The sequence below is a fragment of the Euprymna scolopes genome, chromosome 2 (assembly GCF_053919585.1).
Source record: "Euprymna scolopes isolate OS-2025 chromosome 2, ASM5391958v1, whole genome shotgun sequence".
NCBI classification, from domain to species: domain Eukaryota; kingdom Metazoa; phylum Mollusca; class Cephalopoda; order Sepiida; family Sepiolidae; genus Euprymna; species Euprymna scolopes.
In genome coordinates this window covers 125,372,896-125,391,241 of record NC_136483.1, presented here as the reverse complement: position 1 = coordinate 125,391,241, position 18,346 = coordinate 125,372,896, and the positions used below count along the sequence as shown (strand labels likewise).

Below are 18,346 nucleotides of genomic sequence, written 5' to 3'. Positions count from 1 at the left end.
GTTAGGCCAAGGAGTTTAAAGGATGCACTTTCAGATAGTCTTTGGCCATTGTGGTAGAGAAGGTTTTTTTGTAATTATTGAAGGAAACAAGTTTAGTCTTGGCAGCATTGACTGTGACCATCCATTTTTGTCCCCATTCCACTAGGTCGTCCTATAGTGTTTCTGCCATTTCTTTAGAGATGTGTTCATTTGTTTTCCTGTCATGTCTGTTATAGAGCGTGGTGTCATCAGCATATATACCCATCTCAGACAATTTTGTCAGGGAGGTCATTTATGAATATTAGGAATAATAGAGGTCCAAGGATAGACCCTTGAGGCACTCCCGCATTTATATCATTGTTTAGATGTACGACCGTCAAAGACAACCTGGATTTTTCTCTTATCTAAGAAGGATTTAATTATATTAAGTATTCTTCCAGTGATCCGTATGATCTGATTTTCCTGAGAAGACCTTCATGCCATACCCTGTCAAAAACCTTAGATATATCTTGAGCTATCGCTCTACCCTCCACTGCTTTGTCCAGTGAATGATATATACGTTCAGAGATTAGTTAGGATTTTTGCTGTGGAACGGGTTTGCCTAAATCCATATTGTTGGTCGGTAAGAAGTTTAGCATCTGTAAGGTGATGGACTAGAGCTTATGGACTCAAATATTTGGGCGAAAAGTGGGAGGAGGCTAATGGAGCGATAATTTATTGGGTCAGTTCTTTCTCCAGAATTCTTAAAAACTGGTACTACATAAGCAGTTTTCCAGCAGGCAGGAAAGCAAGATTCATTAAGGCATTTGTTGTAAAGTTTGGAGAGAACTGGAGCTACTTCGGTGGGGCACTTTTTTAATAGCACAGCCGGGATGAGATCAGGTCAATATGTTTTTGAAGTGTCAAGATTTTTTATAATAGCATGCACCAGAGAAGGGGTGATTTTCAGATTGTCTTTATACTTTTATATTGTGCCAAAGATATCCTAATTACAGGATGGCATCCTTTGAACATTTTCTTCATGTCTATATCTACTAAATATTGGAACTTTTCTCAGTCCAATTTGTTTCAAGCAACTTGCTTTATGCCTAATTAAAGGCACCAGCATTCGTGCCAAGAACACCATGAATTATCATGGATCCTTTCGAGGATAAATGAACTAACACTCCACCAATAGGAGTCTAACTACCGACTTCCTGTTTAAGGAGGCAAAACTTGCCCACCGTTTTGCAACGGACTGTACCAGAACCAATAACTTTTCTTTGCTGTTATAATTGAATAAATTTTAAGTTTAAAGGTATGGCTTTTGTAATTTGTGGATTTATTTTGCCTCTGCCAGGGAGTATTGAGTTTAGGAGAATTAAATTTCTCACAGAAATAACAAAAATTAAACTAGATAATGATTTTTCGGTTTCATTTAAATTAATTTGTTGTTGACCTTTCAAAGTTGCTTTAATTAAAAAAAAAAAAAAATGTTTCATTAAAATTATTTGTTCGAAGAGGGGGGGGGGACAAAAACAAAACTATTTTATAAAAATCCAGTGTTGCTTTCATTACAATATTGTTTTATTAAAATTATATTTTTATAAATTTTTATACAGTAAATGTTTTGGTTTTCAAATGGCGCTCGCCCAGTTTAGACAATTATGAATGTCATTTTCATCTGTTTTTAATAATAAAAATGTTTCATGAAAAACTTTCCCAATTACGGGCATATGTTCTTTCATTTTTTTTTTACTTTTTTTCATAGTTCTTTCCAGAAATAATTAATATCTAGTTTCATTTTTTTTATTTCCTACTTCAGCCATAGTTTAAAATACTGATTTCTCCCTCGGATTTTAACGACAGCTATTCTCATGAAACTTGGTACTCTTATGTAAAATTGTGCTCTTTCTGATTATGCAGTCAAATCTGATGTATCTCTTTACCATAAGCCATGAATAATGAATTAAGATGTACAAATTTCAATTTTTTTTTTTTTTTTTTTTTTTTTTTTTTTTTTTTTTTAACTGGTGCATGGTATCATATAGTGGGTGTCTCTTCATGAACAAAACTAAGTATTAATATATCCTTATTGAGAGTAAGTATTTACCTGTCTCCCCACCAAAGGAGAGCTTAATCTTGGGTGTAGCCATTGAATGCCTAAAGAGCATTCATGGCTAGTATTTACTACTCTTCTCAAAGAAAAGAAAAATTTCAGTAGATATGAATTTCAGAAATCAAAGAAAATTTTTCATATAGATTTTGGATTTCTATAAAAGATGGAAATTCCCATAGTCAACCAGAACTTATGCATTTTGGGACCAGTCCAATTTTCAATTTTGTAAATCCTCTCTATCTGGCTCAAAATATACCCCTATTTCCTGAAATGCAACCATAAATTGTACTCTACATGAATCCTCGAATGTAGCTTTCACAATACCAGGAATCCTGATAAGCAACAACTATATATTCACCAGTTGATGGTAATTTTCGTCATTTCTACTCAGTTGAATTTTCAGTAAAACAACAATGTAAACAAAAAAGTTTTTTACCCTGTTTCCACCTTAACATTTAAAATGATTACTTTATAGTTTTGCTGAAAACAAATATTGCATTTGAATTTTCTGCAAATAAGTAGTTTTCTGGATATCAAACAATGTCATTTTTTATGTTACTGTTAGTGGCCATCTTGGAGTGCGCAACTAAGAGAAACTATGCGCAAACATACGTGGGTTATTCCGTGTCAAGTCATCCAGGGCTTCACACCCATATCCCTAGATCTGGCTGTAGTTTGCACTGCAGATAGACAATATAGGAACTAAGAAATCCTGAAAATTTGAGCACATAACTCTTAGCGGTTTCCGATTTAGAGCATTTTTTGTTTGGGTCTTAGTCACATAATGTGACGCCCGGGGCGACAATTTTGTGATGTCATTTCTTTTAATATTTTCTGATTGGAAGATCGTATGGCTCTAAAAATTCACACAGGTAAGTTTTTTTTGACCCAAGGAATCCAAAAATGGCATCAGATTTTCTCAAAAATGAAGCCTTATAATTTATTATGTTTAAAAACAATATGAAAAAGCCACATCCTTTTTTTTCTTTTTATTCGATTTTGGGGCACATGTGGAAAATTCCAAAACGCTTAGCGTTTTGGAATTTTCCACATGTGCCCCAAAATCGAATGAAAAGAAAAAAAAGGATGTGGCTTTTTCATATTGTTTTTAAACATAATAAATTGTCTCTGTTAATTTTGGAATAAGGCAGATGCTCAATTCAATCAAATATTTACAATAAAAGTAGTTTTCACAAAGGCTTTCTCTGTATATTTATCTCGCACATTAAATTGTCTTGACCAAAAATAGTTAAAAGTTCTTTTGTTCACTCACATTGTTGAAAGTAAAAACTTTTTCAAGTCTTGAGACCATTCAAAAACTTATTTACACTCATTTTCTGCCGTTTTGACTTCTCCCCTTGTTCCTTTTTCTTATTACAAAACATGGCAATTTTGATAAAGGCTGTTTTTGCGAACAAACTATTTCATACACAAAAACAAACTTGAACTATTCCCTGGGAAGTAACCAATTTCGATCTGTATGGGGTTAAGTAAGGGGAGTGACGATCGTGTCAAATTCCATGTTTCATCTTCAAACAGGCATCCATTAAAAAAGGTTTAATATGTAACAATAAAGATAAAACAGTTGCAGTAACATTCAGAAAATAGTGGAATTCACAACTAAAGTCAGCATTCAACATTTACATGCTGCTGTGTTCTTTAAGCCATTGAAATGCAGAAATGTTTTTTTGATACTGTTGGTCAGTTATGTATGTCCTTTGGTACATGTTGTTGGGGATACAATACAAAGAATTTTCTTGATGGGAACGAACCATGTATCAATTTGCGGCCACCTGTATATCTTGCGTCGTCCATGGTGATGCATGAACTTGACAGTTACATTACCTTCCTCTGCATTTATTTCATTCACGATACCAACCCACCAGAAAGAGTTATAAATACATGTTATGTATCGGATTGGTGTTATGTCGGAGATACAAATGGCAAGTTAGTCATGAATATCAGTATATAGTTCATCCACAATGGCAACTTATGGCCAATTTGATGTTGACAATGGTACAAAAAGGTGATTAGCTCTGGTTCCTGGCACTGGAAAACCTTGCTTCAAGCGACTTTCTCATCTTCTCCATGGTTTCTGATCGCAAAGAAACGGATGGCAGACATCTGGTGCAATTCTTATCTATTAGGGTGACTTTCAGAGCGATGCATCATACACTCTTTGTTAGAAGAATCACAAACTAACTTTGTAATCAAATCTTTCTAAGTGATGTTCCACTTCATGGCATCAACAAGAAGTTTTGCATTCTGATGCATGTTACAGAACAGAATGTGTAGATCCAACTAAAACACACCACTTGCAACATACAGTTCATGCAAATTACACACTATCAAGAGTTTTTGTTTGCGAACGCCCTTTGCTATACTAACAAAGTCCTTTTTGCCTGGTATTTGGTGGCTGTATTCATCATTCTTCATACATTTGTATTATCACATCGACTGTCTCTGGGAAAAATCGAGTTAAGTTTTGACAAAATACTATTTGTCAGTTCTCTGGCAGTTTGAACAACATAGTCAGACACCTTGAAGAATTTGGAACTGTATTCACAAGACCAGAAATCAGGAGCAAGTGTCATGATTTGGATTTGATCAGGAGTTGAAGCGCTCTTTAACTTCTTTCATCATGGCTATGAAAAGCAACACTGCAGAACTACGGAGGAAACATTAATGGATACTAGTCTCGGATTCAAGGTTTTTTTGAAGTTTTCACAGAACTCACAGGTTTGTAGTCTGGATCCATTGTGTCCTCAACTGCCAGACTCATATTTCTTTGTGCACTGTGTTAGGATAAACATATACCCCCCTCCTTATATCATAATGGATATATAGATATGAGCCAGACAGACCTCCCCCTTCCCCCCCCCCTTCCAAATCAAGCAGCAGACCTCCCTTTCCTGAGTTGAACAGCGAACCCTCCCTCCCTCACTGATCAACTATAAGCACCCCTCCCTCCCTCACTGATCAACTATAAGCAGCAGTCAAACACCCACGCAAATATAGGTAACCATGACAACCGACATCAGACGATCGTGACGTAAGCGCGGAAAAGTTCAGTTTTCGAGTTGACAGCCGTTGGGAAATGACAATATTTTCTGCTCCCCAAAAAGCAGAAATATGCACCCGCATAGACGACGCATGGTGACCGACAAATGATCAACTCAACTTGGCGGACGGCCATGAGACAAAAAAGGGACATTTATTCCAACATGGAATTACGTTGGTCAACATAATTTAACGAGAGCCATTCTACCCGAGAACTTTGTCAGGACAAACCGCATATCGAAGATGACGAAAGAAAAAGAAGTGATAAAGAAAAACTAAGGACATTATCACGTCATTGAAATGCGCGCGTCAGGGGAGAAATTCCCTCCAAAAAAGCGAAGTATAGTTCGATATCCATTCTCTCATATTTCAGCCCACTCAGTGACAGTCGAGTTCTTTCCATGAAATAATTTCTTCCCTCACCAAGCATAAAGGTGAAAGAATTGGAAAAAGAAGAGAAAGATAAGGAGAGAGAAAGAACATTGTTACCTAACTTTAACTTTGATTGTTCTAATGTTTGTTTCCACTGTGACTTTATGCATTATCAAAAGAAAAGAGAAATCATAACCCCATCCCAACCTGATATTGTCTGCGACCCGACTTTCATTTTGATTATCCTAATATTTTGTTTGGTCTTTGTTTTGCCAAGGTCTGTGACCCGACTTTCATTTTGAACATTCTAATATTTTGTTTTAACTGTGATTAGAAAAGGAAGAGAAAAAAATATATCTCCACCAATGACCCCCCCCCCCCATCCTGATCTGATGTTGTCTGTGACTGGACTCTCATTATGACTGTTTTATTTTTATTTCCTTCATTTGTTTTTTGTTTGAATAATAAATTTATATATTTTAACGTTATTCACTTGGTGTCCGACCTTTTTCATTCCCTGCCATCTTTATTATTAAACATGAATGTTATCGGGTAGTCCATGACAATTCCACTGATTCGAAACTTGGGAAATGCCATGCAGTTATGATATTATTATTACGACCGGCAAAATTCCACACTTTTACTTTTTCTTATGACGTGTATTTGGGTATAGAATTCTTGCGAAATTCGTAACCCCTAGGCTAGACCCGAGTCATGTCGCAACTGATAACAAAGAAAGTGACCTGGTGTTACATTATACCCAATTGCCTACAGATCTTTTGCCATTTGCAAAGATATTAGTCATTCACTTTTGTGTTGTAAAAATTCACTACAACACTTTGTGGTCTTTGCTCCATCAAACAATATTTTGGAAATATTGTTTGTGATGGAAGCAAATGATTGATAATTCACCTTCATTTTCTTTCAGTCTAACTTTCTACAACAATGTCTCCGTTTTAATTATTTGATCTTTTCAGTTTTAAAGAATTTTTTTTCTCAGTAATTGTTTAAATTACAAAAAATTTTTGAATAATTTTAAAAGTTTTAAATGATATTAATTTCAAATATTACTCAATATGAAGTTTAAACAGATTTTTTTTAGATAAGATTTCCAATAATAAAAAAAAATATATTCATATAATAGAATATATGACTCTTGAGATAATAAAAATAGCAAACCCAAAATCGACTAAAAAAAAAAAAATTTGCATTTGATTTAAAATGACAGTGATAATCAAATTTTGAGCTTTTTTCCAAAAACACTATGGACGCTTCTAATCTTTAGATTAACAGAACCGGTTAAAATAAATTTTATCATCTGTGTAGTTCCTTATTAAAAATGTATTTGTTTTACAAAAGGTAAGTCTTATATTGTTTTTTATCCATTTTTATTATTGTACATTTTTATTTTCATTCATATATTTGGTTAATATCAAGTTTCTTTCCAACTCCCCCAAAAATTTTAAAATGACGACTTTAATAAGTTTTCGGTGGTACTGAAATTTTGAATAGATACTGAATGAACAAAGACCTTTTACCATTTTTGGTCAGTGTCTGCATAAATAAAAAAAAAAAACCAAAAAACTATATTGATCACTCCCCCCCCCCCCCTCATTTGAAAATTTCCAAAATCTGCTAGTCATATAGATACTATTTTTGGATTCCTCAGATTGAAAGGCGTACCTGGGTGAATTTTTAAAAGCACACCATGTTTCAAACTGAAAATATTCCAGAAAGTGTAATTATTAAAATGTCACCTAGGTGACATCTCTCACAATTTTACTGAAAATGTTCAAAATTTCTTAGTTTTTGTGATGTTCACTTGTGATTCAAGCTACAAAATCTGCATATGCGTTTCAAAATGCTAAATTTCAGGAAGATTTAACATTTTGAATTTACCTATTAAGTATGTAAATGAGGTAGAAGTTAGGGATTATATGTACCTTCCATCCTATTCTTCAATTGCCCACCTCCTATACATTCACTCAGTTGCTTTTCATTCAATTTTTACTCTTAGCAAAAAACTTATTGGAACTGCTTTTTTAACAGTAATGCTGAATATGAGAACTATTTACTGGAATAGTAATCCAAGTGCTCCCTTTACTAACTTGATATGTTACTGATTGAAAAAAATCTTTCCAATTCTTTTAATTTTACACAAACATTTGCTCAGAATTCCTGAAAGTAAATTATGTGTAAGCTTTTCTTTTTCACTGACAAGTTTTGAAAGAGGTGGTGTCTCCAGTTTGGGAAACTCTGTTAACAGCTTCTTTTTTTTTTTTTTTTTTTTTTTTTTTAAATAGGAGGTGAATCCTGTAATGTATATTCTACAAAAAAGGAAACTCATCTGAATGGTGACTATGACAAAACCGTGGCAGATGTTGACAATTCAAGTGTGCTGTTAACGCCGGAATCGTCACCCAGCAAAGACAATTGCTCCACTTCTCTTAAAACATCAGCTAAAGTTACACTCAGAAAAAGGGAACAGTCTGTCAATGAATGCACCCAAAATTTGGCAGAATCTTCAAGTCATCCTCATAAACAATTACTGTTAGTTATGCAAGCATCAGAAAAACCATCGTCAAAGAAAAAAGGCAGATATAAAAAACACAGAGTTGTATCCACTCATAAGAATACGTCATCCCCTACCCAGAAGCCAAGATCTTCTAATCGACAAAAGTAAGTTGATGGCTTTTTCTTTGTTAGATCTTTTACTTTCCTTAATGGCAGTGTTTCATAATGTTAATCCCGGAGAAACACAAGTGGTTATTTGGAATTTGTTGCAACAAAATTTGCCTAATTGATGTTAAATGGAAACAAGCCATATGTAATACTATCGATGCTGCAGCAGAGAGAAAGAAAACCAGGGAAGGGTCATGGTAGTGGGCCATTTGAACACCAGGTTTGGTCTTATTAACCTTAGTACTATGATTACAAATTTTATCCAATCTTTTTTTTTTTTTTTTTTTTTTTTTTCCCCATTATATCATATATATATATATATATATATATATATATATATACTAGACTACTCGTGACCCGTTGTGTCAGTATGTTATATTAGCTCTGGAATTAATGTATGAGCATGACACTTGTGATGTAAAGAAAATAGTTTTTTGTGACATAACAGAAACATTTCTATGAAAGTATATTAAAAAGAATGTAGATAGATTTTTGAGTCATTCTGTTTATAATTAATTTTGGAGAAAAAAAACCTATAAGTGGTTTGCCATACTTATAGGTAAATGTGCACTAAACAGATACCATAATACTTAAAGTTAAAATCAAATTTTGATATTTTAATTTAAATGCAAAAAAAACAATTGGGACGCTGAAAACGTACACAGTAAAACAATGTTTTATTGTCGTGTTGATTATTTATATTAACGCAATTTAAAAAAACATTTTCAGGGTTATTTTTTTATGTTGGTAGTGTAGAAAAAAATGTATGAATGTTTTTAAGGTGTATTAAAAAATGAAGAATAAATTTAAAAAAAAAAAAAAAAAGGCGGTGGAAAAATCGCCGTTGTAAAATGTTCTTATGGTTGTCAATGGGTTAAAGTAGATTTATTTGTAAGAAAATTGGGTTAAAATAACAAATGTAATACAGAAATGAACGATGTAAAAAAAAAAAAAAAAAAAAAAAAAGCAGAAAGTATTAACAATTGTTTATTTGGATAATTTAAACACAAAAACAATTGGGACGTTGAAAACGTACACAGTAAAACAATACGTTTTATTGTCGCGTTGATTATTTAGTATAATACATATCATATATATGAAACCGGTCGATGATATTTGTAATCACGTTTTGCGTTTGCTTCCGATATCTTGAAGTTTTTTATTCAATAAATTTAAGATATTCGCTTTTCTAAGGACGTCTGTTTGTTCGAACGAAACCGGTCCAGTAATTTGTGTTTGTTTACGCTGTTATGGGTTGATGTTTATATGCGTAACCGGAAGTCGTAAACCGGATGTTGGGTTACAACATCCATTACAAGGTCATATAATATATATATATATATATATATATATCAATGAATCTAACTTAACACGATCTTATTAAAAGAAACATTTTAGTACAGTGTAATGTTTTAAAAATGTTTTCTTCAGTTACACAACTTTAAAACATAATGTGGTTATTTTAGATCTAGTAATTTTAGAAGACAAAGCTGTATTGAAATGCCTTAAAACTTGTTTAATACACTGTGCCAATTTTAAAAACTTCAAAATGTACATATTTAATTTGTGGCTTAAAATATATATATATATATATATATATATATATATATATAATCTCACTTCATAATATTATAGGTTGATTTTTACAATGGTAACAGCTGAGTATGGGAAAATTGTAGATTATCGTGATAGAATCACATCACAAAAATTTTTCTCAAATATTTTGTCTTTATTTGAGTAAATGAATTTAAATTGTAAAATAACTTGAGATTCTGTTAAGATAAAGACTTGATGATGAAACTGGGAAATCTTGGGTTGTATAGAGATGTTGGGGGCCAAATAGATTTTTTAAAGCAAAGGAACTGGAACGCTATTCACAAGGATGGAACACAAAATTAATCTGTCCTTCATAGGATTATCCCCAATACTGGTGTAACTAGGGATCTTGCAAAGGAACTTATGCTGTTGTATTCTTTCAAAACATCAGTAACTATAATTGAAGGCTATGCTAGTCAATCACAAAAATACAGATTGTTAGACTGAACTTGTAACACTTATGCACCATTAGTTGTTCTCTGCATCAAAATAAATTTTCATTTAGAGCTCTTTTTAGATAGTTAGAACCACAAAAATTCTACAATTTTCACTAATTTATGTGGTAATGAATATAATCATTTAAAGTAGCATTTACACTAGTTGGTTGTCATATAGATATTTGTTTTACTTCTAAGTAAATAAGCACCTGCGATCAAAGACCTATTTGAATATACAGTAGGCATTTCTATAGGAAAAATTGACCCTAAATTTGGTGCCTGGAAAATTGGACTTATAAATCAGGTAAGATGGTTAACTTTGTCCACCAGACAAATGTGCATAATCACTAAAAATTTCTGTTAAATTTGACAGCCTCATTAGGTTTATAATTTAAGTATATGCAGTTAACTGGTTTAAAATAAATTAAAAAAACAAGAAATAAGTTCCATAACCGTCAACTGTATATTTTCAGTATGATTAAAAGGATCAAGAAATAACCATCCAAAGTTCAATATATTATATGTACAACATAATTCTTTCACTTTACTGCCTGAAAATGTGTTGTATGCTATGGTAAAATCAAATGAAATAGCAGTGAGCAATAAAAAAAACTTTCATTAGATAAGTAAAAATTTATGCATAAAAAATTGATTAAATTGGTTATGCTGATTTATCAAATCATTTACAATTTTTGTTCAACTTGCATAACCATATTTTCTCAGGAGTGGAAAGCAAGCTAAGAAAAGAATTTTAAAAATAACATCAATTCAAGCCAATCATTGCTCCAAATTAATTAACATTTTGCAAAGTGGAGTTTCCAAAATAACATTTACAGAAGCATTTTTTTGAAGGTGAACTTTTGGAGTCACTGATTCTTCAGCTAAGTTGCCAGATTTGCACTCACATTCTTAATGTGTTGAAAGTACAAGCAAATTAACAAGTTTCCTCATCAGTGTATGGGTTTGACACAAAACAAGGGCATATATTGGCAAATGTCTTATCATAAACTAATATGCATGAAAAATTTGAAATTGCTTAAAATATCCCAATAATAGCATCTATCTATAAATATAAAAGCGAAAATGTATGTATGTGTGTTCGCTTTTTCTGTATGTCAACAAAAGGCTTTTTTCAGAGAAGCGGTCGCTCGCTTCACAACTTTTTTAAAACTTTTTATATCACATATAAATCATAATATCTCACAGTTAACAACAAAGCTCGCCTGTCTATTTAATTTGCTTGATTTCGCAGATGACGTCGTGACCTGATTTACTTTAAATAGTTGAAAAACCGAACAAATTTCATATACGTCGCTTTAGCTCCGGTAGTTAAGGCCTTGGTTCATTATCTAAACGTTTTGGGTTCGAATCGTGGTGTGAGATGTTTTTGGGTTTTTTTTTTTTTTTATTTTTTTTTTTTTTTTAATTTAAATATTGAACCCTGTATTATTTAAGCCATTTTTCACGTAACATTCGTTTTCCTGTTTTTTTTTTTTTTTTACTTCGCTTATTCTTAGCGACACCCCAAAACACCCGGGTACCCACCGATTTTTTTTAAATTTTAATATCGAAACAGGCTTATTTAAGCCATTTTTCACGTGTTCGTTTTCTGTTTTCATCGTTCGTTTGCCTTACGTTAGTTTTTTTTGTGTTTTTTTTTGTTTTTTTTCGATGTTTTGATTTGGAAAAAATTGGTTGATATATGTACTAGCCAAATGCCCAGCATTGCCCGGGATGGATTACATAGGTGGATATCTGTATTAGCAAAATACCCGGCATAGTCGAGGATTGGATAAAGTAGGTGTATATGCACTAGCAGAACAACCGGCGTCGCCGGGGATTGTATGACATAGGTGGATGTGTACTAGCAGAATACCAAGCGTCGCCTGGGATTGTATGACATAGGTGAAGTATAGGTCCGATTCGCCAATTTTGAAGATGCTTGTGCAGTATAGGTCCGATTTTAAAAAAATGTAGAAGGTGCTTGCGCAGTATATCTCTATATAAATAAAATGAACTCATTTTTTACCGTCTGATTTTGACATTAATAGGATTAAAAATCAAGATATTTCATGCAAATATAATATGCACAAACGGCAGAACAATATCTGAGGTGTGTTATAGGCTAATTATTTCTCAAATTCCTCGATAATCTTAGATTTCTATACTTTTTCTGCTGAGAAGTCACGGCCAAAATCGGTTAAGATCAATGGAAGTGGTAAAATATTTACTCTCTCATAAATTCCTCCTCCCCCTGCACACACTTAACACCGTTTGGGGATCGTTCACAAGGAACAGTTGAGAAGAGAACACCGGTTTGGCTTCGTAGTTCTTTCATGTGAAGTTATTTAAAATCACTAAACTAAACTGCAGTGCTCTGTGGCGTAGTCGTTAGCGTGCTGGACAATTCACATTATATTTTCACGTTCGCGCCGACCTACCGTAGTCGGTTTTTTTTTTTTTTTTTTTTTTTTTCCCTAAACAACTGGAATGGACTTTTCTTGGTGGCCGAACTGTTAACGTTGCAGATGTTTTTTTTTTTTTTTTTTTTTTTTTCACACTTTATTTTCCTACTTTTACTCATAACTCCGGGTTTGATCCTTCCTACTTACCTACCATAACATTTTTTAAAACTACCCCCCCCGTCCCGGAAACAAACACTCGGGCAACGCCGGGTACCCCCGCTAGTATATAATATGCAAGTAACCTGCCTTGGATGTAGCTCCATTATCAGATTCCATTAGATTAATATACAATCATTGTTATAATATGCAAGTGACCTCCCTTGAGTGTTGCTTCATTGTCGAATTCCATTAGATTAATATACAATCATTGTTACAATATGCAAGTTACCTCCCTTGGATGTAGCCTCATTGTCGAATACTATTAGATTAATATAAAATCATTGGGGTAATATGCAAGTAACCTCCCTAGGGTGTAGCTCCATTGTCGAATTCCATTAGATTAATATACAATCATTGTTATAATGTACGAGTGACCTTCCTTGTGTGTAGCTTCATTGTCGAATTCCATTAGATTAATATACATTGTCATGATATGCGAGTGACCTCCCTCTGTAGCTTCATTGTCGAATACCATTAGATTAATATAAAATAATTATGATATGTAAGTTACCTCCCTTGGATGTGGCTACATTGTCAAATTCTATTAGAATAATATACAATCATAATAATATGCAAGTAACCTCCCTTGGGTGTAGCTTCATTGGCGAATTCTATTAGATTAATATACAATCATTGTTACAATATGCAAGTGATTTCCCTAGGATGTATAGTCATTGTCGAATTTCATTAGAATAATATACAATCATTGCCATAATATGTAAGTGACCTCCCTTGGATGTAGCATCTTTGTCGAATACCATTAGAATAATATAAAATCATTGGTGTAATATGCAAGTGACCTCCCTTGGATGTAGCTTCACTGTCAGATTCCATTAGATTAATATACAATCATTGTTATAATATGCAAGTGACCTCCCTTGGATGTAGCCTCATTGTCGAATACCATTAGATTAATATGCAATCAATGTAATATGCTAGTCAACGCTCTTGGATATGGCTTCATAGCTGGATATTTGTACTAGTATAATACCCAGCGTTGCCGGGGATTGGATAAAATGGCTGGGAGGTTTCCTACGAGAATACCTGGGATCGGATCAGATAGGTGGATATTTGTGCTAACAGAATACCCCATATAGGAAGATGGTGCGATTATGTCGTAAAATCATGAAAAATTATTGTCCAAATTAGTAACATATCCAAGAATTATGAGAAATAATGAAATGCAAGATATTTGTTGGTGTGCTTGTAATAAAATAACATGCCAGACAATGTCACAAAGTAATTATTTTAGCAAGAGGAAAGGATATTATGTGTGTTAAATTATAAAAAATGATTGTCGAAATTAGTAACATATCCAAAAATTATGAAAAGTGATTAAATCTAAGTTATTGGAGTGGTGTGTTTATAATGAAATGAACAGCCCAGATATAGTCTTAAAGTTAATATTTTAGTAAGGAGTCGATTATGTGGGTTACAAAAATGATTGTAGAAATTAGTAACATATCCAAGAAAAGTGAAAAAGGATGAAATGTGAGTTATGCGATTGGTGTGTTTGTAATGAAATTACCAGCCCAGACAATGTCTCAAATATATTTTTTTAGTAAGAGGAAGGGGATTATGTGGGTTAACTCATGAAACATGATTGTCGAAATTAGTAACATATCCAAGAATTATGAAAAATGATAAAATGTGAGTTGTTTGATTGGTGTTTATCATGAAGTAACCAGTATCAATGTCTCAAAGTTATTTTAGCAAGAGGAGAGGGGATTATGTGTGTTAAATCATGAAAAACGATTAGAAAAGTATACAATTATTGTCATAATATGCGAGTGACCTCCCTTGGATGTAGTTTCATTGTCGAATATCATTACATAAATATACAATCCTTGTTGTAATATGCAAGTTACCTCCCCTGAATGTAACTTCATGGTCGACTACCATTAGATTATTCAAGTGACCTCCCTTGGATGTAGCTTTATTGTCGAATACCATTAGATTAATATGCAATCATTGTAATATGATGCCAATGAACTCTTTGATGTGCCTTTAATTTGTACTAGCAGAATACCCAACGTTGCCGGTGATTGGATATTTGTGATAACAGAATACCCTATATAGGAAGATGGGGTGATTATGTCATAAAATCATGTAAAATTATTGTTCAGATAAGTAACATATCCAAGAATTATGAAAAATGATGAACTGTGAGTTATTTGATTGGTGTGTTTGTAACGAAAAAAAAAAAAAATCAGCCAGACAATATCTCAAAGCTATGTTAGTAAGAGGAAGGGGATTATGTGGGTTAAATCATGAAAGACGATTGTCGAAATTAGCAACATATCCAAGAAATATGAAAAGTGATTAAATGTAAGCTATGTATTTATAATGAAATAAACAGCCTATATATAGTCCGAAAGTTATTATTTTAGTAAGAGGGGGTTAATTATGTGGGTTACATGATAAAAAATGATCGTAAAAATTAGTAACATATCCAAGAATTATTAAAAATGAGTAAATTTGAGTTATTTGTTTGGTGTGTTCTTAATAAAATAGAAAGCCAAGATGATGGATTAAAGTTATAATTTTAGTAAGAACGGGGCTATAATTAGTGTTAAATCAAGAAAAGTGATTATCAAAATTAGTAAAATATTCAAGAATTATGAAAAATGATGACATACGAGTAATTTTATTAGTGCGTTTGTAATTAGACAGCCCAGACAATGTCTCAAATGTATTATTTTAGTAAGAGGTGGGCGATAATGTTGGATAACTCATGAAACATGATTGTCGAAATAAGTAACATATCCAAGAATTATGAAAAGTTATGAAATGTAAGTTATTTTATTTCTGTTTTTATAATGAAATAAACAGCCCAGAAAAAGCCTCAGTTATTTCTTTAGTAGGACAGGGTCAATTATGTGGGGTTAATCATGAAACATGACTGTTGAAATTAGTAACATATCCAAGAATTATGAAAAATGATGAAATGTGAGTTATTTGATTGGTGTGTTTGTAATAAAATAACTAGCCAGATAATATCTCTAAGTTATTATTTTAGTAAGAGGAAAAGGGATTATTTGGGTTAAATCATGAAAAATGATTGTTGAAATTAGTAACATATCCAAGAATTATGAAATATAAAATGTGAGGTATTTGATTAGTGTGTTTGTAATGAAATAACCAGCCAGACAATGTCGCAAAGTAATTATTTTAGCAAAAGGAAATATTATGTAGGTTAAATTATAAAAAAACTATTGTCGAAATTAGTAACATATCCAAGAATTATGAAGTGATTAAATCTAAGTTATTGGATTGATGTGTTTATAATGAAATGAATAGCCCAGATATAGTCTTAAAGTTAATATTTTAGTAAGAGTGGGTTGATTATGTGGGTTGTTACATCATTAAAAATGATTGTTGAAATTAGTAACATATCCAAGAAAAGTGAAAAAGGATGAAATGTGTGTTAGTGATTGGTGTGTTTGTAATGAAATTACCAGCCCAGACAATGTCTCAAATGTATTACTTTAGTAAGAGGAAGGGGATTATGTGGGTTAACTCATGAAACCTAATTGTCGAAATTAGTAACATATCCAAGAATTATGAAAAATTATGAAATGTTAGTTATTTGATTTGTGTGTTTGTAATGAAATAGACACCAGACATTGTCGCATGGTTGTTATTTTAGTAAGAGAGGGGCGATTATGTGTGTTAAATCATGAAAAATGATTTGAAATTAGTAACATATCCAAGAATTATGAAAAATGATAAAAAATGAGTTATTTGATTGGTGTGTTTATCATGAAATAACCAGAGACAATGTCTCAAAGTTATTATTTTAGCTAGAGGAGAGAGGATTATGTGGGTTAAATCATGAAAAACGATTGTCAAAATTAGTAAAATATCCAAGAATTATGAAAAGTTATTAAATGTAAGTTATTTGATTGGTGAAATAAACAGCCCAGATATTGTCTGAAAGTTAGTATTTTAGTAAGAGGGGGGTCTATTATGCGGGTAAAATCTTAAACAATGATTGTCGAAATTAGTAACATATCCAAGAATTATGAAAAATGATTACATGTGAGTTGTTCGTAATGAAATAGACAGGCTAGAAGATATATCAAAGTTGTTATCATTTTGTAAGAGGAACGGGATAGTCGGTTAATGAGGGGGGGGCGATTATTTGGGTTACTTTATTAAAAATTCTTGAAATTAGTAACATATTCAAGAATTATGAAAAATGGTCAAATGTGAGTTATTTGATTGGTGTGTTTGTAATGAAAAAGAACAGCCATACAATGTCTGAAATTATTATTTTAGTAATAGGTGGCGATAATGTGGATTAACTCATGAAAAATTGTCAAAATTAGTAACATATCCAAGAATTATGAAAAATGAAGTTTTAGTTATTTGATTGGTGTGTTTATAATGAAATAAACAGCCCAGTCAATGTAGCAAATTTATGATTTTAATAAGAATTGGGCGATTATATGTGCGCACTCATTAAATTTGATTGTCGAAATTCATAACATATCCAAGAATTTATGAAAAATGATGAAATGTGAGGTATTTTGACGTGTTTGTAATGAAATAAATGGCACAGAAATGTCTCAAAGGTATTATTTTAGTAAGAGGAGAGGGATTATGTGATTGAACTCAGAAAAAATGAGGGTTGCAATTAGCAACATATCCAAAAATTATGAAAAATGATGAAATGTGAGTTATTTGATTGGTATATTTATAATGAAGTAGACATACCAGACAATTTATGAAAGTTATTTTAGCAAGAGGTCGCGATTATCTGGGTTACTTCATTAAAAATAATCGTCGAAATTAGTAGTATATCCAAGAATTATGAAAAATGATATGAGTTACTTTGTTGGTGGGTTTGTAATGAAATAACCAGCCATACAATGTCTAAAAGTTATTTTAGTGGGAGAAGGGGGCGATAATGTGGATTTACTCATGAAAAATGATAATCGAAATTAGTAACATACTATAGCCTATGTATCAAATTTTTTATTTTAGTAAGAGTGGAGGCGATAATGTAAGTTAAATCATGTGACATGGTTGTTGAAATTAGTAACATATCAAAAAATTATGAAAAATGATTAAATGTGAGTTATTTGGATGATGTGTTTGTAATGAAAAACTAGCCAAGACAATGTCTTAAAGTTATTATTTTAGACAGGTGAGCGATAATGTGGGTTAAATTGTCGAAATTTGTAACAATCCAAGAATTATGGGATTCAACATATATACTTACAGGTTACCCGGAGTCACCCTGGATTCAATGAGACATGCAAATGTATGCAAGCAGAATACATGGTCGCCTGGGATGTAATGAGATAGATGCAAATATATACTAGCAGAATACTTGGCATTGCCTTGGATTGAATTATATACTAACAGAATACCTTGCGTCGCCCAGGATTTAATAAGATTTACCCAGTGTTGCCCGGGATTGAATGAAATAGGTGAAAATATATATTACCAAAATACCTGGCATCACTTGGGATTTGATGAGATAAATGTGT

General features: G+C 32.4%; 1 protein-coding gene across 3 annotated transcripts in view; it reads left to right on the top strand.

Annotated features, from left to right (window-relative positions):
• Positions 1–18,346, top strand: part of LOC145295951 (N-lysine methyltransferase KMT5A-A-like) — a 191,819-nt gene that overhangs the window by 15,985 nt on the left and 157,488 nt on the right. For all 3 annotated transcript variants that reach the window (XM_080141861.1, XM_080141855.1, XM_080141844.1), the window contains exon 2: positions 7,813–8,188. In XM_080141861.1, coding sequence (XP_079997987.1) covers positions 7,813–8,188 — 376 coding nt within the window. The remainder of the gene's footprint in view (positions 1–7,812; positions 8,189–18,346) is intronic.